Source organism: Bubalus kerabau, chromosome 4, assembly GCF_029407905.1.
Source record: "Bubalus kerabau isolate K-KA32 ecotype Philippines breed swamp buffalo chromosome 4, PCC_UOA_SB_1v2, whole genome shotgun sequence".
Classification (NCBI taxonomy): Eukaryota; Metazoa; Chordata; class Mammalia; order Artiodactyla; family Bovidae; genus Bubalus; species Bubalus kerabau.
In genome coordinates, this window is record NC_073627.1 from 46,872,202 (window position 1) to 46,893,697 (window position 21,496).

Consider the following 21,496-nt stretch of genomic DNA (forward strand, 5'->3'; position numbering starts at 1 on the left):
GTGATGCCGTTTTCTTTCTCGATTTTTTTTCCCCAGGTGATTAAAAAAAATTTGTTATAGTAATTCCTTGCTGCAGAGCAAAGTGAATCAACCATTGTATCCATATAGCCGCTCTTTTTTAGATTTCCTTCCCATTAGGACACCCCAGAACACCAAGGAGAGCTCCCCAATGCCTCTTTCATTTAGCCATTTTAGGCTGGTTTTCACAAAGGTTCCTAAACATCCCACGAGGTTGCACTGCCCCTCCTTTCCAGCCTGCTGCACAAACATGCGGAGGCCATTCACAGACCCCAGAGAGGAACTAACGGATCAAGAGAAACTGTGACATGCGAGGAAACACGACCGGAGCAATTTGTGATGAACCTGGAGCTCATGTATAAGCAGAATATATCGAGACAAAGAGGCAGTGAGAAGTGACTCATGGCTGCGCGTGCCAAGATGCCTTTTCTCCTGTAGCTGAATCCATCACACACGTGGCCGTGTGAGGCCTCCACCCAAGTGCTAAAATAGAGGTCCCTTCTTTAGTATCTTGAAAAGCCAAGAGTACAATTACAGGGTGGAAGTGTGTGATTCAATTGCTTAAAGAAAACACATTTTTAAACTCTCATACTGTTTGTTGCCTTTTTTTTTTTTTTTTTAAAGAGAAAGGATATTAAGACTCCCTGGAGCTACATCTATATAGGAAATCAATCTTTAATTTTTAAGAAGTGTTTTATAGAGATTTTTGTTAAAATGTTTTTGGTTAGACTCTTCAGTAATATGAAAAAAAAATGTGTAAGTGCTTTTTAAGGGGTAGGGTTTTTTGTTTGTTTTTGACAGTCTTGGAGATTTCATCTGTGTCTTGGTTAAATTAGGTTTTGTGTAGCTAAAAAATCAAACAGCACAAAAATACTATAAAAAAAGTTGCCCACCTAAGCCCACTGCCTCAGCTCACAGTGTCATTCCATTCCAGCTATTCTAATTGCTTCTGGTATTTACAGATAATACATATAGGCTGTTATTTCTTGGTGAATCTTTTTAGACCCTATCCAAATTACAAAAGTTGGTGAGTTAGCTCTTTCATCATCACTGTTACTATTCCTTTATCACTCAGTAATTACATCAAAATTTTAAAGTGTTTATACTGTTACATGTTATGTTAGCTATATTATAGGTTGCATGAATAATCTATATAATACATGTATACATAATATATGTTATATATGAATTTGGTTCATCACTGTGCTAAGGAGCATAATTGGCTACCATTCCTTTACTTTATTATATAAACTTGCTTTTACAGGTAATAACTGTCTGGTTTTTTTAAAATGTGCCGTATTTCCTAAATACTTATGCTAATTTTTCCAAATGTTCTACCAGACTCATCAAATGATCAGCAACAATGTTTCCAATTGTCAAGCTCATCACTAGAATGTTTTTTCTTTGATGCTCCCTATGTCCCTATGCTCTTTGAGCTCACTCCACAGTTCCTATCCTGGGACTTTTAAAGGTCTCTTCCACATTAGATCCCTGATTCTTGAACTTAACGTCTGTCTTCATCTTGGTTTCCCTCCCTCCAATAGCTTCCAAAAAAGGATGCATGGCCAGTAAATTTCTATTCTCTTTAATTTCCTTGAGAGTACAAAGCAGTTGCCTAAAATACTTGTTTCCTGGGGTATAAGGGCAGAGGAGTGGAGAACAGGCTCTAGACCAGACCGCGTCAAAATCCTGGCGCACTCCAGCCAGCTGGGTGAACTGGGGCAGACTTCCCAATCCCTCTGTGCCTTCACTTTTTTATCCATAAGATGAGGATGATAGGACTTCCCTGGTGGTCCAGTGGTTGAGAATCCGCCTGCCAATGCAGGGGATATGGGTTCAACCCCTGGTCTGGGCAGAGCCCACGTGCCACGGAGCAACTAAGCCCATGTGCCACAACTACTGAGCCGACGCTTTGGAGGCTGTACTCTGCAGCAAGAGAAACTACCGCAATGAGAAGCCTGGGTACCGCAAATGGAGAGCAGACCCCGCTCACCACAACTAGAGAAAGTCCAAGCACGGCAACCAAGACCCAGCACAGCCAAAAATAAAAAAAGATGTGGATGATGATGGTGCTGATCTTGTAGCAGTGGTGTGAGGAGTAAAGGTTTCACTATACACAGAACACTGAAAATAGTGTCTGGCGGGTATCTGGAACTCAGTATGCATCGGTTGGTAGGACTATTTGAAATCTAGGCCTTGTCTTCAGGAGGCTGTGCTACTTTCTTTCCTTTTAAACATTTATTTGTTTATTTATTTGGTTGCACAGGTTTATTTATTTGGCTGTGACATGTGGGATCTAGTTCCTTGGCCAGGGATCGAACCTGGGTCCCCGGCATTGGGAGCTCAGAGTCTTAGCCACTGGACCACCAGGCAAGTCCCTGTGCTACTTTCTTTTCTTGTTTGTGCAGATTTTCTGCCTTGGTCACCAGTCAGTGTGGCCTGGAAACTCTGATGAATGTGAACCATTCCTCCTCAGTATGCCATCTGCCCTGGATAGTGTTTGATGGTGTGTTATTTTATTCTTCTAATGATAACATGGACTGGGTGTCCATGATTGATATGCCTTATCTGGGCTTTCGGCTGCCCAAGATTGGTGGAGAGAGAGCTGGGGCTGTGGATGACCACTGACTTCTTTTTTAATACGAATGAAATCAATGCGTCGGAGCTTTGCTTCAATGAGTAAGGGGGGTATCATCGGCTTTTGGCTTGGCTGGGGACATACAGTCTTTCCCCGTGTTTTGTGAAGCTTTTCCTTGGTTTGGCTGTAAGAATTACCCCCAGCAGAAGCTTCCCCTCTTTCATGCCCACTTACTGACGTACCAAAGTCTCGCCCACTTACTGATGTACTCTTCTCGCCTGGTGGGGGTTGGGGTGGGGATCAGTCCTCTTGATGGAAGAAAGGGTTCCTGATGGAGGTGGTTGTACCAACCCTTCTCTCCAGGAACCCTTATACATAAGGCCAGAGCCTTGAAAAACAGTGAGACTTTTCAGAATTCCCTCCTTGTACTTTTCCACATTTCATTCTTGTCTTTGAAGAATACATATATTTCTTTTTAGCAGTGTCTTTCAATTTGGTCCAATTTCATTTTTCGGATAACACTTCTCAAGTTTATAGTATGAACTTGGGAACTTTTCTTGCTTTCAGGGTTGATGGTGTGTTCTCCTTTATGATCAAAATGAACATTTTAATAATAAGCTTTTAAAGTGTTACTTTTACATTTTTGTTAATTTCAGCAAATTTAGGGGAGAGGAATTTCATGAGCTTGCAGTCATACCATCAACTTTATCAGAAGTCCCTTAGGCTTTATTTACTTTTCTAACATCAGAGAAAAAGTAGCAATGAGACACTACAGAGGCAAATGATTCTATGCAAAAAAAAAAAAAAAAAATTTCATGTATTTTTCCTTATAATCAAAGCCTAGTTGGTTTAAACCAATATGTTCCCAGAGAAGTTTGCATTTGTGTGGGAGGAGGGCTGTTGTTAATTTTCTCATCAAGGGTATGAAGGTTGAAATTTAAGGTATGAGACAGATTTTTCCCATTTCCCTCTTTGTTTAAAGAGCTTAAACTGTGGAGTTCTTCAAGTCATATAAAGAGGACTCCAGAGAGGACTTTGCCTGATGATGGAGTGTCAGAAAGGAGAAAATTAACTGTTATATTCAATAAGCAAATGCTTAATGAGCATTTGAATATGCCTGGAGAGGTTCAGCAAAATCAAGGGAATCAGAGAGGGTCTCATCAACAACATGAACACTAAAAGTGGAAACCACCATATACTGTGTGCTCTAGGATCGGATGCAAGAGACGGGGAGCTGAAAGCTGAAGGAGATATGATGGGACCTGGCGAGGAAGTTATCAGACGCTGTAAGGCAGAAGGCAGACTGACAGAGGAGAGGGCAAGCAAGTCATTTCTTAGGTGGAACTGAAGACAGAGGTGAAGAGAGTGGCCAACTTGGAAGGTACAACTGAGATATAAGAAGAGAACATTAGAGCTACAGGGCACATCCCTGCTACCGAATTTTGGACCCAATTCTTCTCTTCAGTACCTTGACCCCCTACAATTTCATTTTTTAAAAAATTTATTGTTTCCTTTTAAAACAAAATTTTATTGGAGTATATTTGCTTTACAATGTTGTATTAGTTTCTACGGTACAGCAAAGTGAGTCAGTCATATGCAAACATATATCCCCTCTTGTTTGGATTTCCTTCCCATTTAGGTTGGGCTTCCCTGATAGCTCAGCTGGTAAACAATCCGCCCACAATGTGGGAGGCCTGGGTTCGATCCCTGGGTTGAGAAGACCCCCATGGAGAAGGGAAAGGCTACCCACTCCAGTATCCTGGCCGGGAGAAATTAATGGGCTGTATAGTCTGTGGAGTCACAAAGAGTCAGACACGACTGAGCACCTTTCACTTTCTCCTTTAGGTCAGCAGTGAGCCCGGAGTCGAGTTTCCTGTGGTATACAGTAGGTTTTCATTGGTTAGCCATTTTATACAGAGTATCAGTAGTGTATACATGTCAATTTTGCAGCCAAGTGATCCTTTTAGGACCAAAGTCAGATCGTGTCTCGTCTCTGCGTAAGACTGCCATTGTGTTCCATCTCTGTCTCGCCTAGAGTGAAAGCCAAAGTCCCTCCTGTGGCCCACAAGACCCACATGGTCTGGTACAATCTCCACGCAGCCCCTCCCACTGTCCTCTCCCTGGCTCACTCCAACCACACTGGACCCTGCTCTGCCCTGCACCAGCCTCCGGTCTCAGGGCCTTTCCACTAATTGTCTCCTCTGCTGGAAGGATCTTCCTCCAGATACCACCTAGCTATCTTCCTCACTCTCTAGTCTGCGCAAATGTCACCTTCCCAATAAACCAGGCCCTAACCATTATATGTAAAAATTCCTCTTGTCTCTGCTGCACCACCCACCACCCCCTACTCCCCACACCTCCCCGACCCCGCCCCTGGCCTTGGCACTCCCCATTCTCTGCCCCATGCTCTATTTTTTCTCTTGCCTCCAGCACTTAACTCTTTACAACATCTGTAACTTACATATTATTGTATTGTTTATACTCTCCCTCTACAGGAATTTAAGCTCTGCTAGGCCAGGATCTTTGCCTCTTTTGTTCACCGAGGAATCTCTACTGCCTCAGACAGAGCCAAGGACATAGGAGCCACCCAGTAGTATTTGAGTGACTGAATGTTTTCAACTTCATCTTGTAAGCCAGATACTAAATCTTTCATTTTTATCATCATGTTTCCCACTTTTAAGAGCTCAACCTTGTTCTACAAATAGCCCTCTTAAAAGCACGTTGCTCTTAGCACTATTCACAATAGCCAAGACGCAGAAACAATCCAAATGTCCATCGAGAGATGAATGGATAAAGAAGATGTGGTGTATGTGTATGTGTGTGTGTCTGTGTGTATGGATATGGGTGGTGGACTTCACTACAGGGTGATTAGGTGGGGGTCAACCATCTGTGGGGGACCCCAGGAACGTCTGTATTTTAAATCGTTTTCTCTTTGCTCCCAGAATTCTGAGTGAAGAGGACTGGAGGGAATCTTTAGTATCTAGACTTTCACGTAATTTACTTGGTTTCAATATGGTGCATAACCCCTCTCCACTGGTTCCTGGTATCCCTAAGCCAGAGCTTTTCTGGTTCAGTTTCTTCAGAGTAAATTTCTTATCTTCTATCAAAATGAGACTAAGGCAGCCCTCAGCTTTGTGAGGCTGGGAGGCCTGGGTATATAACTGCTCTTTTATATAGTTTCCCAGGTGGAGCTAGTGGTAAAGAACCTGCCTACTGATGCAGGAAATGTAAGAGATGAGGGCTTGATCCCTGGGTTGGGAAGATCTCCTGGAGGAGGGCGTGGCAACCCACTCCAGTATTCTTGCCTGGAGAGTTCCATGGACAGAGGAGCCTGGTGGGCTACAGTCCATGGGGTCGCAGAGTCAGACACAACTGAAGTGACTTAGCACGCACACTTAGAGTTTCAACCAATCTCCCCTTTCAGCTCCACCGCTCTCCCCTACCTACAGAGGTACCTGTTCCTCCCCACCCTGAATCTTCCTGCAGCCCCACGGCTGGGTGATCTGGCTTGCTTGTCTGCCTTCTTCTCTGCAGACACTTAGATTGCAGCTTTCTCCACTGGCCTGGGGGACTAACCACATGTTCACTTCCAAAATTACATTGATGCCTCTTGTCTGCTGTTGTTTCCACTATGGTTGTATTTGTCCTTGTGGGTTTCTCCAATTTTCATCCCTTAACTGCTGATTGAGGGGTTCTGAGGGGGAGTGGATATAAACACAGTCTGTCGTGTCTAACCAGATGTTTTATAATACCATCTTGATTCTACCATGTTTTCCTCTGGCACGTACTTCTGCGGTGGTCAGGCATTGCAAAGCAACATCTGGGAGTCATTAAAGTACAAGATACACTTTGCAAAAGATACAGGATTCTAGGTTACACTCTATTAAGAAGCAGGTCAATTATATATCTTCAGTTTAACTTCAAAAACAAACACAGATCAGCTTTCTGTTTTTCTCTAGTTCTTCATGTTTTTGTTTTCTAGTCATTATGGGTGTTAGGACCATTCGGGCTGTCTTCAAATAGCTCCCTGTTGCCCTGAATTGGATATTCTCTTGGTTTCTATAACCAGAATCCTTCAGAATTCCAGCTTCTAAGCTTCCCAGGCCCTCTATGCCTAGGGACAACTTTTGGTAGAATCATCTTTCGATTTCTATCTTCCATATAGATTTTCTGGCCAAGCTCTAACAGTTTATGGGTGTTAAGGAGTTGGGGTACAGGAGAATTTATTTAGGTACCAGGCTGAACTTTGAGAAAACTGTAAGGTACACAAAATCTGTCTTTGGTATCCATACACCCCATCATATTTAGAATACGACATCCATTTTGGAATATCTCATGATTGATTAATGAAGGCTTGGCCTCTCCAAGAGTTATTTTAAAGGAAGATTCAAAGAAAAAATTTTCTGAGTTGTTCCTTTTCAACTCAAATATCTCCATGAGGGATAACATGAATAAAGATCTGATATGCTATTTTTAAAATGCTAGAGTACCCTTTTTTTTTTTATCAGAATAGCAAGTTAATATGTATGAAGAAAAAACTAAGACTCAGTGAATATAATCTGTAGTTTCTTAGCATAAATTTTAACACAAAATTCCTTGGTTTCACAGACAAGTTACCATTTTCAGATAACTTAAGGGACAAATTAAGCAATAATGAAATATACCAAGTGAAGTAAGTCAAAGACAAATACCATATGATATTACTTTAATTCCACATGTAAGTGGAATCTAAAAAAAATGATATAAATGGATTTATTTACAAAACAGAAACAGACTTAGAAAACAAGTTTGGGACTAACATATACATACTACTATATATAAAATAGGTAACAAGAACGGACTGTATAGCACAGGGAGCTCTAATCAATACTCTGAAAATTCTGTAATGACCTATATGAGAAACGAATGTGAAAAAGAATAGATACCTGTATGTGTATAACCGAATCATCTTGCCATACACCTGAAACTAACACAGCATTGTAAATCAACTATATTCCAGTATAAAATGAAAATTTAAAAAGAAATGATGAAGTAACCAGATCTTCAGTCAATAAACAGATGTAAACCATTCAACTAAAGAGATACCCACCCCCCAAAAAAGAGCATGTGTGAGTCTGATCATTATAAATTATCCTGATGAACTTAGCTGTATGTGTAGGGGCGTATGATTTAGAAACGATCACCCCTGAGCTTTACTTTGGTCTTGTGAACCTTCATTTGGGACTCATATGTTTTCTATATGGCCTTGCCCAGATCCATTAGCCCAGCGATTCTTTAGTGCCCACAACTGTTGCTAATACAACAATGCTGTAGTCTGATAACCTCCTTGTAACTGTAACTTCAAGAAGCAACTGAACCCCCCAGTCAACTACTGTCAGAAGATTAGCTTAACATTAACTCTGTCAAAACTCAAATTGCAATTATTTTGAAAGCAAAATTATTTCAGCTAACAGGTTAAGTCATTCTGATGGGCCTTTCAGGATTCAATTTTGTTCAAAAGTAAACAGTCTGTGGAGCTTTACTGAAGTGGCTACTTTCTTCTCTTTGGTTTAAAATCTTTTTTTTTTTTTTTCCTTAAAAGAAGAGGCACAAAGTTGATAATTCATCTTCAAAATCGCTCAGGTCAAGGCTATTTCAAAACTGCTTTTTGACACAGAACTTCAGGGTATGGGTCAAGTGTGTAGGCATTTCAGCAGATCCAATGAGGTGTCTGTTTTAGGCTTGTGTGAAGACACCTGCTGCTTTCTCCACCCACAGAGCCGCTGTCGTCCAAGACGGGGTGGCTCATGAACCAGTCAGGGGACAGGCTGGGCTTTTATCTTATGTAACAAATGTTCTGACTTTTCTTCCTTTATGTCTGGCATCTAGAACATGCAAAATTCCTTAAAAAAAACAAAACAAAACACCTAGTAACCTTTGCTTCAGATGCTTGCAAATGATCTCAATTTTGAATGGTTCCCTAGATCACTCAAAAACTCAGATAATAACTGGTATTTGAAAGGCCCAGCCAAAGGTGCACCCTAACATTCTTTTATAGAGTTTCAAAAGTGAATTTGGGGACACAGGGCCTTTGAAATGCCCCCTGGGAAAAAAAAAGCGTTCCATTTTCAGTAAGTTCAGGAAGGTTGCATACTGCAATTCCTTTTCAGAGATTCATAACATACATTTGATACATTAAAAGCTCTGAGGAGTTCTATGTAAATAATCTATTCTAACTTTGTTCAACCAAAATTTTAAAACATATTTAATTACAGAATCCTTCTACTCATTCATTTTGAAGGGGATCAAGATACGCCATCACCTTATGCCACAGTGTCATAATAAGAGTTACTGAACATTTGTTTGGTCTATTAATATAAGAGCTCTGAGAGATGGTGAAGGACAGGGAAGCCTGGTGTGCTGCAGTTCATAGGGCACAAAGAGTCAGAGATGACTGAGGAACTGAACAACAACAATTAATAGAAGAATTTCCCAAATTCCTTCTGTATTTAATGGTTTCTATAAGGAGAACCAGGAAAAAACGGGAACATCTATGATATTCTAGGGAAAACTACATATGCCTATGGAGATAGCTGGAAAACAACTACAACTAATCCCTTAAAAAGTAAGATCTGGTCAAAGTCCACATGTAACGAAGGAAATCTCCATGAAACGAAGCTTGACTTCCTATCACAGTGAGGCTCTTTCAAGGAAGTCAGCACTGCCAGAGGGACAGCTCCCCGGCTGGCTTGGAGTTTGGGGTTGGAGTGGGAAGAATCTTTCCCTGGAGACGCCAGCGTTCCCTGCATACTACTTTTCAGGCTTCAGATGCTTTATAAGAACACACATTCGTATTCTATTGTAACAGCTACGGATAACAAACAAAACTTTTAAAGTGTTAGAGGTTCTTTCTGATCCACAGCGCACACACACATGGCACTGATAACCGTACCTTTGATTTTCATCTGGTTATTGTGATTACTCCTCAGACTAGGGAGAGAAGACATTATTCCATTATTATATACCAGGCCTTATGCTAGACTCTGGACATACATTAAAAACAGGTTTTTAGAAGCACTTATACTTGACATATTTTCGTACCTTGCTGCTTTATGTTTCTCTTTCTAATAATTCAACATTAAAAAAGCAGGGCCATACATCTGACGTAAGTTTCTTGAAGTCAAACATTATATTTTGCTGGCAAATGCTTGGCTTTGAGAAACAGTCATTTTTCAGACCTAAAACTGCTTCTACACAGGGATGCAATTAATATTTGCAGGTCTTGCAAGGAGCCTGGCTCTTGCTGCGGGCAACGGGTGACGGTGCCAGCAGCGTTTTGTTGAGTCTGGTTCTTTTAATGTATCCCTGTACCCCAAATATGCCATTAGTCCCCAGTGTCCACACCGATGGGGATACGAGTGAGGATGCTTTCTGGAGAGGAATTTCAGAATCTAGGGAGAAGGAAGTAATCTGGAAAAGGTCCTTCAGATGACTTGAGTAAAAATCAAATATGCTTCCTCTTTCCATTTTTTGTCTTGGCCTGTAATGAGCGTAAGGAGGAATCACAGGATAAGAAGAACACTTACTAAGGACAGATATTTTTTCAACAGTTCAAATGTACACAAGTTGAACATGATATGATTAAATAACTACGAAGATCACTCCTGGTTATTACTCAATGCCAAAGAGGGGGAAAAAACGAGAATACAACTGCACTGTTTGTGTGCATGATTTATCGTAATAGTAGGTACCACATGGTCAGAATAATGAATAGCTCCTGCTAGAATATGTTGTGCATGAGACAGAAATGTTACTATTCAGAGGAAAATCTAGAGTAAAATGCTAGGTTTTCTCAGTGATGTTGAGGTTTTATATTTGTGCACATGGCTATCACTATATTACTGGAAATCCAGAAACAGATCTGAAAAGTTCTAGTACCTGATCTATTAATTTTCCAAGAAATGTTTTATAACTTAGTATTTGAAGACTGAAGTTTCTTAATTATATACCAATCAAGTCGGAACAGATTTAAAATGAATCAACAGGAATATAATTTTCCAACTAATATAAATACAATATAGTTTTGTTAAAATGAAATTATTTAACTTTTTATTTTATATTGGGGTATAGCTGATTAACAATGTCGTGACAGTTTCAGGTAGACTCCATTCTCCCCCAAACTCCTCTCCCATCCAGGCTGCCACATAACATTGAGCCGAGTTTCCTGTGCTCTACAGTAGGCCCCTGTTGGTTTTCCATTTAAGTTCCTTTTTATAAACTGCATATTTCCCTTTTTTTCAATCCATTTTCTTTGGATTTTTTTTTTTTTTTTTTTACTGATTTGTACAAGCTCTATATAAATTAAGGGAACCATTCTTCTGTTATTAGTGTTTTAAATATTTTTTCCAGTATGCCACTGATCTTTTGATACTGTTTATAATATACTACCATAGAGAAATTGTTTTTTAAAAAAAATTGAGTGCAGTCAAATGTACTCATTTTTCTTCTTTGGTTATACACATATTTGACACAAAATTGAGAACACATAATAATCATAAAGTGCTTTGCAATGCTTTTTATGTTATACATCAAGCATATTTCCCCATGTGATCAAATATCTTCTTATAATGTGATTCTGAACAGCCTCACAGTCCTCAGCAAGAAACATGCATGTAATTCAGTTAACCAACCTCCTACTGTATGGCACTTCTGGTAGTTTCTGCTTTTTAAAATACCATTTTAGGAGTATCATTGCACCTATTCTAATTCTAAAGGAGAATTGCTGCCATTACCCATTTCCAACTGCCACATATTTAAGTACTCCTTACCAAACTCCACCATTTGAAGAGCTAAAAAGAATTAACCAAATTGATACAAGCTAACCTACTGTATATGCTATGATTACATTGCTTTGATTAGGAGTGTTATTTTTAAAAATTCACTAGCTATTTGAATTTTTTTCTTCGGTGAATTCTCTCTTCATACCTTTTCTTGTCCGTCACATATTCATAATTTCACCTCATGATTTGTAAGGGCTTTTTATATATGAAGTAGGTTAACCTTTTATTACATTTACAAAGACTTTTGGGCGTTTTGCCTTTTACCATGTCCTGGCCATGGCTCTTGGTTCTGGCTAATAAACCATGAGAAGACATTTTCTATGGGTTGCTGAGAAAGAAAAATGTCTCACTCCTCAGAGAGGATGCCCAAGGACTTCTAGAAGTGAATTCTCTCCTTGAGTAAGTAAATATGGCTGCTGACTGGTAGCAGCCATCTTGCAACCACAAGGGGGAGCCACACTGAGAGTGAAGATGACCCAGAAAGCTTCCTATCGTATGAAATAAATCCTTTGGCACTCTTCACCAGAGTAAATTAAGGTTTCTTCGCCTCCCCCTCCTCTCTCCTTACCTTCCCCCTTCCCTCCTCTTTCTCCCTCCCTCTCCCCTGCCCCTTCTCTATCTCTCTCCTGCTTTCTTCCTTCCTTGCAACTGAACACAACTTTGCTACAAAGATATTTTTGAGACCCAGAAATTGTAAACGTTTATGCTGTGATATCTATCAATCTTTGCCCTTATGAGTCTTCTTTTGCTGCTGCTAAACTCAGAAAGCCCCTCCCTACTTAAAAATCAAATATCTGAGGGATTTCCCTGGCGGTCCAGTGGTTAAGACTTTGCATTCCAATGCAGGAGGTAGGGGTTCGATCCCTGGTCAGGGAGCTAAGATCCTACATGCCTAGTGGCCAAAAAACCAAAGCATAAAACAGAAGAAATGTTGTAACAAATTCAATAAAGACTTAACAGAAGAAATATTAAAGAATCAAATATGTGCCCATGAAATGAAGTTGTTAAGATGTAAATGGTATGGACCTAACAGAAGCAGAAGATATTAAGAAGAGGTGGCAAGAATACACAGAAGAACTGTACAAAAAAGAGCTTTACGACCAAGATAATCATGATGGTGTGATCACTCACCTAGAGCCACACATCCTGGAATGTGAAGTCAAGTGGGCCTTAGAAAGCATCACTTTGAACAAAGCTAGTGGAGGTGATAGAATTCCATTTGAGCTATATCAAATCCTGGATGATGATGCTGTGAAAGTACTGCACTCAATATGCCAGCAAATTTGGAAAACTCAGCAGTGGCCACAGGACTGGAAAAGGTCAGTTTTCATTCCAATCCCAAAGAAAGGCAATGCCAAAGAATGCTCAAACTACCACACTGCACTCATCTCACACGCTAGTAAAGTAATGCTCAAAATTCTCCAAGCCAGGCTTCAGCAATATGTGAACCATGAACTTCCTGATGTTCAAGCTGGTTTTAGAAAAGGCAGAGGAACCAGAGATCAAATTGCCAACATCCGCTGGATCATGGAAAAAGCAAGAGAGTTGCAGAAAAACATCTATTTCTGCTTTATTGACTATACCAAAGCCTTTGACTTGTGGATCACAATCAACTGTAGAAAATTCTGAAAGAGATGGGAATACCAGACCACCAGACCCGCCTCTTGAGAAACCTATATGTAGGTCAGGAAGCAACAGTTAGAACTGGACATGGAACAACAGACTGGTTCCAAATATGAAAAGGAGTACGTCAAGGCTGTACATTGTCACCCTGCTTATTTACCTTATATGCAGAGTACATCATGAGAAACGCTGGGCTGGAAGAGGCACAAGCTGGAATCAAGATTGCTGGGAGAAATCTCAATAACCTCAGATATGCAGATGACACCACCCTTATGGCAGAAAGTAAAGAGGAACTAAAAAGGCTCTTGATGAAAGTGAAAGAGGAGAGTGAAAAAGTTGGCTTAAAGCTCAACATTCAGAAAACGAAGATCATGGCATCTGGTCCCATCACTTCATGGGAAATAGATGGGAAACAGTGGAAACAGTGGCTGACTTTATATTGGGGGACTCCAAAATCACTGCAGATGGTGACTGCAGCCATGAAATTAAAAGACGCTTACTCTTTGGAAGGAAAGTTATGACCAACCTAGATAGCATATTGAAAAGAAGAGATATTACTTTGCCAACAGTGGTCTGTCTAGTCAAGGCTATGGTTTTTCCAGTGGTCATGTATGGATGTGAGAGTTGGACTGTGAAGAAAGGTGAGCGCTGAAGAATTGATGCTTTTGAATTGTGGTGTTTGAGAAGACTCTTGAGAGTCCCTTGGACTGCAAGGAGACCCAACCAGTTCATCCTAAAGGAGATCAGTCCTGCGTGTTCATTGGAAGGACTGATGCTGAAGCTGAAACTCCAATACTTTGGCCACCTCATGCAAAGAGTTGACTCATTGGAAAAGACCCTGATGCTGGGAGGGATTGGGGGCAGGCGGAGAAGGGGATAACAGAGGGTGAGATGGCTGGATGGCATCACTGACTCGATGGATGTGAGTTTGAGTGAACTCCGGGAGTTGGTGATGGTCAGGGAGGCCTGGCATGCTGTGATTCATGGGGTTGCAAGGAGTCAGACACGACTGAGTGACTGAACTGAACTGAAGCTCTGGAGTGGGCTGGGGAGGGGACTCAATCACAAACAGGAGAGAGCCTTTATTTCACAATTATTTCATGAATGGCAGGAAACTGTCCACTCTAGTAGATTATCCATAATTAAAGATGTGTGAAATGCCCCCTAAAGGCCTGGAATCTTTGAAATACAAATGAGTTACCAGTTTCAGCTGATGGATATGATGGGAGAAATGTTCTATTTGGATCAAACTTATGTGAGTGGACTGAATCTAAGTCAGATCCTACCTGGTCAGGCGTTAAGAAGAGTTAATACTGGAAATCTTTATGGGGATGTCTCCCCTGAAATAGCTGAATAAAAAAAAACCACTGGAAAATAATCAAGAAAAAAAATATATACCCACATGCATAAAATTACTTGACTACAAAAGGCATAAGCTACAATGAAAAGGGTATATTCTATATATTTTAATATACAGTCATAATAAATCAGCATGCATGCATGCTAAGTTTCTTTAGTTCTGTCTGAGTCTTTGCAACACTATGGACCACAGCCTGCCAGTCTCCTCTATCCATGGGATTCTCCAGGCAGGAATAAACCAGCATTTTCACACAAAGTCAGAGCAACCATAAATTGGATTTAGAGAATAACTAGAGTGCTTTTCGAATGAACAGTGTTAGACTGTCTATAAACAGCTCGAGCTTGCCTGTGAAATATTTTAGGACCATCAAAATTGACCCTTCTTTTTGGTCTTTTTCACTCATCTCAACTGGCTTGTGATCAATATTTCATGGACCTCTTCTATAGCTGCCCTTCAGGTATCCTTCCAAAAGACCCAAACCCAAATTTCAGCTGAAAACTTCACAGAGAGAACTCCTGCTGCACTGAGCCTTGAAGGAAGGGATGCATCAGCAACAAAAAGTGACTGAAGCACAGACGCTGGAGTGATGGTTCTGAAAATGCCTTCTGAATGTTCATACCCTTCCTCGCTGTGGAGTTTTTTGCTTCTGTGTTTCCCTCAGCTTGCATCCTCTCTTCCTGGAACTTTCCTAGGGTCAGCCCCTTCTCCATCTTTGTGTGTATGTGTTCGGTCCTCAGTCGTGTCTGACTCTTTGCAACCCCATGTGCTGTAGCCTGCCAGGCTCCTCTGTCCATGGAATTTTTCGGGCAAGAATACTGGAGTGAGCTGTCATTTTCCTCCTCCAGGAGATCTTCCCAACCCAGGGATCGAACCTGTGTCTCTTGAATCTCCTATATTGGCAGGCAGATTCTTTACCACTAGCCCAGCCCATTCCCCTTGATCTCTGAATGATTTTCGTAACTCAGTCCTTCCTTTCCTTCATAACTGTTACACAGTTTATAATTATTTGTTGACTTTTTTTTGGTCTTACTCCTCAATTAGAATGTATACCCCATGAGGACAAGGACTGTTTCTATTATATGTATCACTGTGTCTCCTAAGTGAAGCGAAAGCGAAGTCGCTCAGTTGTGTCCGACTCTTTGCGACCCCATGGACTGTAGCCCACCAGGCTCCTCAATCCACGGAATTTTCTAGGCAATAATATTGGAGTGGGTTGCCATTTCCTTCTCCAGGGAGAGGGAGAACCCGGGTCTCCCTCATTTCAGGCAGACGCTTTACTGCCTGAGCCAGCTGAGCCCTTGTCTCCTAACAGTGCCTGGCACTAAACACACTTGTTGAATGAAAGTATATACATTGGCTTGAATACACTAAAGATCTTTTATTATAAGTTTTAAAAAGAAGACTGTGGAAAAGCCCCATGGAATGTTTCACAGCCAAATAACCTTAGGGCTTAAGAGCTCACGTAGAGAAACAGACAAGTCATCCTGTTACACAAGAGAACAGACAAGCCAAGCAACTGATGAAACCTTCAAGAAACACACGGCAGCTGCCACACAGCTCTCAAGTCTTAATGGAATCTCAAAAATCAGTGTCAGTGGCTGATGGTTCTAGAGTAGTCTAGCATGAATAAGCACTGACTTGGAAAACTGCTGCCAATTTGTCAGTGAGGGGCCTGATGCGTGAAAAAGCCTGCTTTTCAGTGAATGTTCTATTTACATGAAAAGAGTTTCACTAAAAACATAAGTACTCATCTTAAATAAGTTGGTTCTAACTATGAAAATATGAATATTCCAAATTAAGTTCCCAACTGCTTGTTCATCCCAGTTACAGGATTTTTCACAAAAAATTTCCCCTTTTGACTCCCACCCCTCTCCCCCCAACTCTGCCGTTTTGGGACAGAAGTCAACACCTCAGTGTCACTGCATTTTATCAACAGACCAAGGAAAATGAGACCTGTTACATCTTTACTCACTCTGGGAGCCAAAGTGACCAAGAAAGAGCCCATAAACTCTACTGTGTATTATTCCGTTTATTTCACTGGGCCTGTAGGAATAATCTGATTCCTCTATTACTGGAATGAGAGGAAAGAGGTGGGGAAAACCCTAGACTGGGAAATTCTGCCAAATTCAAATATACAAATATTGTATGCATGCATGCTAAGTTGCTTCCGTCATGTCCGACTCTTTGCGACCCCATGGACTGTAGCCTGACAGGCTCCTCTGTCCATGGAGATTCTCCAGGCAAGAATACTGGAGGGGGTTGCCATGGCCTCCTCCAGGGGATCTTCCTAACCCAGGGATCGAACCGGCAACTCTTACTTCTCCTGCATCGGCAGGTGGGTTCCTTACCACCAGCGCCACCTGGGAATCCCCACAAATATTATATACTAATTTTCAAATGGACAAAAATCAAGTTACAAGGGATGGATAAGGAACCAGCTCTTGGTCAGACCACTTAGATGAACTAGCTGTTCAGGCTCACAGGCTAAGGATGACTGAGAAGACACCCCTGGGCCACAGACTGGTACCAGTTTGTGGCCTATTAGGGACTAGGTCACACGGCAGGAGGTAAGTGGCACCAACGAAGCTTCGTCTGTATTCACAGCCACTCCCCATTGCTCTTCTGTCACCCCCAGATGTCCGGTTGCAGGAAAACAAGCTTAGGGCTCCTGCTGATTCTGTATTACAACGAGTTGTATAATTATTTCATTATAAATCACAATGTGATAATAATATAAATAAAATGTACAATACAAATAATGGGCTTGAATCATCCCCAAATGATCTCCCTCCCCGACCTCAGTCTGTGGGAAATTGTCTTCCATGAAACTGGTCCCTGGTGCAAACAAGTTTGGGGACTGCTGCTGTAATTAATGTAGTTTTGGCTTTAACTCAGCAGCCGACAGGTATTCTCTACTTTCCTCTCTCTTTGAGAGGTGATCCAGCAGATATTCTATTCTTCCAAAGGCGCACAAAACTGTTTCTTTTTCATACGTCCATGGAGTCCACTGAGTCACTATATTATGGCAAAAGGAGGAAAGTAGCTCAAAAGAGTCTCAGAGTTGCCATGTCTGTGGAGGTCTATCCTCTAAACCCACAATCACGGAACAAGTTTTCTGGGATCATCACATTCAAGACTGTACTTATTTGGCCAGGCTAAGACCACAAAAACTCATAGCTCCTTGACTTATCTGTCAAATAACAACTACAGAAAATTGGCTTATTACTAAATAATTTGGCTTTGAATCCTTGATTTTCTTCCTCTTCCAAATACGTATGTTAATGCAGCTGTAAATTAACTGTCATCTACAGAAAACCCTGAGCTAGGTTGTTACTATAGCAAGTTCATTCCTTTCCTCTTCATCTACATGGGTCACCCCACTGATGTGACCTGCTTTGGTCAATGTGTGGTGATCTCAACAGTTTGAAATGTGCTTGTGTGGTGAACTGTGCCCTCTTAGGCCTCTGCTGTTATCATGAGAAGAACATGCCCCAGGCTCCACTGACAGCAGCAAAAATAAGCTACATGTGGAGCCAATCTGTAGTCAACCCACGGCCTGGGATGGGCTCAGCCAAAACTGGCCAAACCCTGGATGCATGCAGAATAAATAAATATTGACTGCTATAGCCACTAAGGTTTAGAGTGGTTTGGTGGGCTGAATAATCCTCCCTCCCACATATCTCCCTCTCAATCCCTGGAACCAGTAAATGATACTTCATCTGACACAAAAAAAGGACTTTGCCATTGTGATCAGGTTAATGACCTTGAGATGGGTAGATTGTCCTGGATTATCCGGGTGGACCCTAAGTGCAATCACATATATCTATAGAAGAGGGTGGCGGTGGGAGATTTGAAGAGGAAGGGGAGATAGCATGTGACTATGGAAGCAGAGACTGGAGCCACAAACCATGGAATTCTGGCAGCTACCAGAAGCTGGAAAAAGCAAGGCACAGATTATCCCCATAACCACTAGAAGTATGGCCTTGATGACACCCTGATTTTGGCCCAGTGAAACCGATTTCAGGCTTCTGGCCTCCAGAACTGTGAAAGGATAAATTCCTGTTGTTTTAAGCCACTAAGTCTGTGATAATTTTCATAGCAGCCATAGGAAACCAATATAGGTGGTTTGTGGCATGGTTATGCTAATGGTCAGCTGATATATACCCAAACCAATAATAATAATATTAGCGTTAATAATATAATGTTAATAATTATAGCAAACACATAGTAGCTGCCATATGCCAGGCACTGATCAAAGTATGTTGACTATATTAAGTCATTTAATACTCACAACCATATTATACGGTGGTGCTCTGATTTCCCTTTTACAGATGAAGAGACAGAAGAACAGAGAGACCACGGCGTTTCATTTTTAAGTGCTGAGCAGGGATTGGACCCCAAGTGCCTTGTGGTTGACTGAAGCTAAGAACTACCTGCTGGTTAGGCAGCAGTTGAGTCAAGAAATTACACAGAAGTGATTCTTCAACTCTGGCAGCAGAGTTAAAACTTAAAGGCTTCTTTCCCAGTTGGGAATAACTCTTATGCCAACTAATTACTCCATTTGCTTGGTATGATGAAGGTACCTCATTTAAATGCACACGACTAGCTCTTAAGTATTAATAAACATAACACAGCTAATAGGAAACTTTATAACTCCCGGAGCACCGAGTATTGAATCATGATACAATAATTATATTACTTGGAAAATACCATCCAAGCCACTCTGCACAGGGTATTATGCTGGGGCCCCTGGGTGGAGTACAAACAAGCAAAAGGACACTGCTTCCCTCAACAATTCATCATCTGGTTGAGGAGAGAAGACAAAATGTGCAAAATTACAAATGATCTGCAGACGAAAGAAATCTTAGAATTCAACAGCAATCTTTGACCTACAGACCTTTTTTTTAGGGTTTTGTGTTTTTTTTTTTTTTTTTTAAGTATTTTTAAGTCTCTGTTGAATTTGTTCAACATTGGTTCCGTGTTCTGTTTTGGTTTTTTGGCTGTGAAGTACATGGGATCTTAACTCCCCAACCAGGGATTGAACCCACACCCCCTGCACTGGAAAGAGATGTCTTAGCCACAGGACCACCAAGGAAGTCCCTGAAGACCTCTTATAAGTTGTCAGCTGGGTGGTTCTCTGCCCTGACTCTTCCACAGAACACCTGGCAATAGTAAGACTTTGTAACAGAAAACATTGAATATAAATAGCCCTAAATTTTCTTTAGTTATAAATAAAGCCCCACAAAAGAACGACTCATGGGTTCCTCCTTAGTCTGTATAATGGACATATGCACCTGTATGCACCACATATGTGAGCATGTGTGGATATTTCTAGAATTAATGTGGTTAAAAAGAAATCACACTGAATATCCTGTTTTGTAACATATATTCTCATTTAACATTTATCATGAACACTTCGGAGAAGGCAATGGCAACCCCCTCCAGTACTCTTGCCTGGAAAATCCCATGGATGGAGGGGCCTGGTGGGCTGCAGTCCATGGGGTTGCTAGGAGTCGGACACGACTGAGCGACTTCACTTTCACTTTTCACTTTCATGCATTGGAGAAGGAAATGGCAACCCACTCCAGTGTTCTCGCCTGGAGAATCCCAGGGACGGGGGAGCCTGGTGGGCTGCCGTCTATGGGGTCGCAGAGAGTCGGACACAACTGAAGCAACTTAGCAGCAGCAGCAGCATGAGCACTTGATTAAATTTCTTTATATTGTCCTTGTTAACGGCTGCTTAGTTTTCTGCTGGTTGGATGTATTATAATTTATATGACTCAATGTTTTTCTCCATCATTTTCCACTTTCATGAGAAATACTGAAGAGAAAATTCTTACAACTAAATGTTTACATAAAGTCTCAAGAATTTCCTTACTATAAATTTCCAGAAGTATAATTGCTAGATTAGAGGCAAACCCAACCAAATTTTAGATTTTTTTGGAAATACGTTGCTAAACTACCGTCTGGAAAGTTCTCACATATTTACTCTCTTGCCAGCAGAAAACAAATCCTCACAACACCGTGTAGAATTAAAAAAAAAAACCTCAAGTATTTGATAGATGAAATTGTGTTTGCTGGCCATTTTCCCCTTCTTATTCTTTTTGGTGGACTGATTGTTTATATTCTCCCTCCATTTTCTAGTATTTATTTCTTTGGAAGGGCTTTTTGTACATTAAAGGTATTTATATTCTGCACATGTTGAAATTGAAAAGATAGCATTTAAAGCCACTCTATGTTACCCCATAAAGAGAAACTGTAGGCTCTAAATATATGCAATAAATAATGATACATATCCCAGAACGTGCTGAATATTTCATAAATTTTTTATTTTGGTTAGCAAAACTTACTAGTCCAAGCAGAATGTGTTTAAATGTGTCAGGACAAAGAATATAAGCCATTTCTGACACACTTAGATTTCTTGGTAGCAGTTACGTACGTTTGCTGTAGCAAGAAAAAGCTAAAGTAAACCCTAACATCACAGCCCTTATGCTTAAACCACACAGACTCTATGATATGCCTATCAGGACATTAGAATGTATTTTGCCACTCATAAAGTGTCTTGGTGTTGTTGTTTAGTTACTAAGTTGTTTCCAACTCTTTTGAGACCCCATGGACTGTAGCCTGCCAGGCTCCTCTGTCCATGGGATTTCCTAGGCAAGCATACTGGAGTGGGTTGTCCTTTCCTTCTCCAGGAAATCTTCCTGACCCAGGGATTGAACCTGAGTCTCCCGCAATGGCAGGTAGAATTCTTTCTTGTTTTTAATTTTTTAATTGAAGAATGATTGCTTTACAGAATCTTGTGGTTTTCTGTCATACATCAACAAGAATCAGCCATAGGTACACCCATGTCCCCTACCCTCCTGGGCCTCCCGCCCACCTCCCTCCCCATCCCACCCTTCAGCCTATCGCGGAACTCCTGTTTGAGTTCCCTGAGTCATACAGCAAATTCCCACTGGCTGTCTATTTCACATTTGGTATTGTGCATGTCTATGTTGCCCTCCCCATACATCTCCCCTTCTCCCTCTTCTCTGCCCGTGTCCATAGGTCTATTCTCCTATGTCTGTTTCTCCATTGCGGCAGGTAGATTCTTTCCTG

The 21,496-nt window shown here is 41.1% G+C and overlaps 1 protein-coding gene across 9 annotated transcripts in view; it reads right to left on the reverse strand.

Moving 5' to 3' along the window:
* The window catches only part of MYO1D (myosin ID), a 361,374-nt gene that overhangs the window by 157,862 nt on the left and 182,016 nt on the right, over positions 1-21,496 (reverse strand). The window contains exon 17 of one of the 9 annotated variants that reach the window (XM_055577242.1): positions 3,079-3,181. The exons of 5 other annotated variants lie outside the window; for them this stretch is intronic. In XM_055577242.1, the coding sequence (XP_055433217.1) occupies positions 3,128-3,181 (54 nt within the window). In that variant the 3' untranslated portion in view covers positions 3,079-3,127. Of the gene's footprint in view, positions 1-3,078; positions 3,182-7,276; positions 10,116-17,302; positions 17,414-21,496 lie in introns of those variants that run through there. 3 more of the 9 variants (XM_055577243.1, XM_055577244.1, XM_055577245.1) reach the window with 3 other exon arrangements.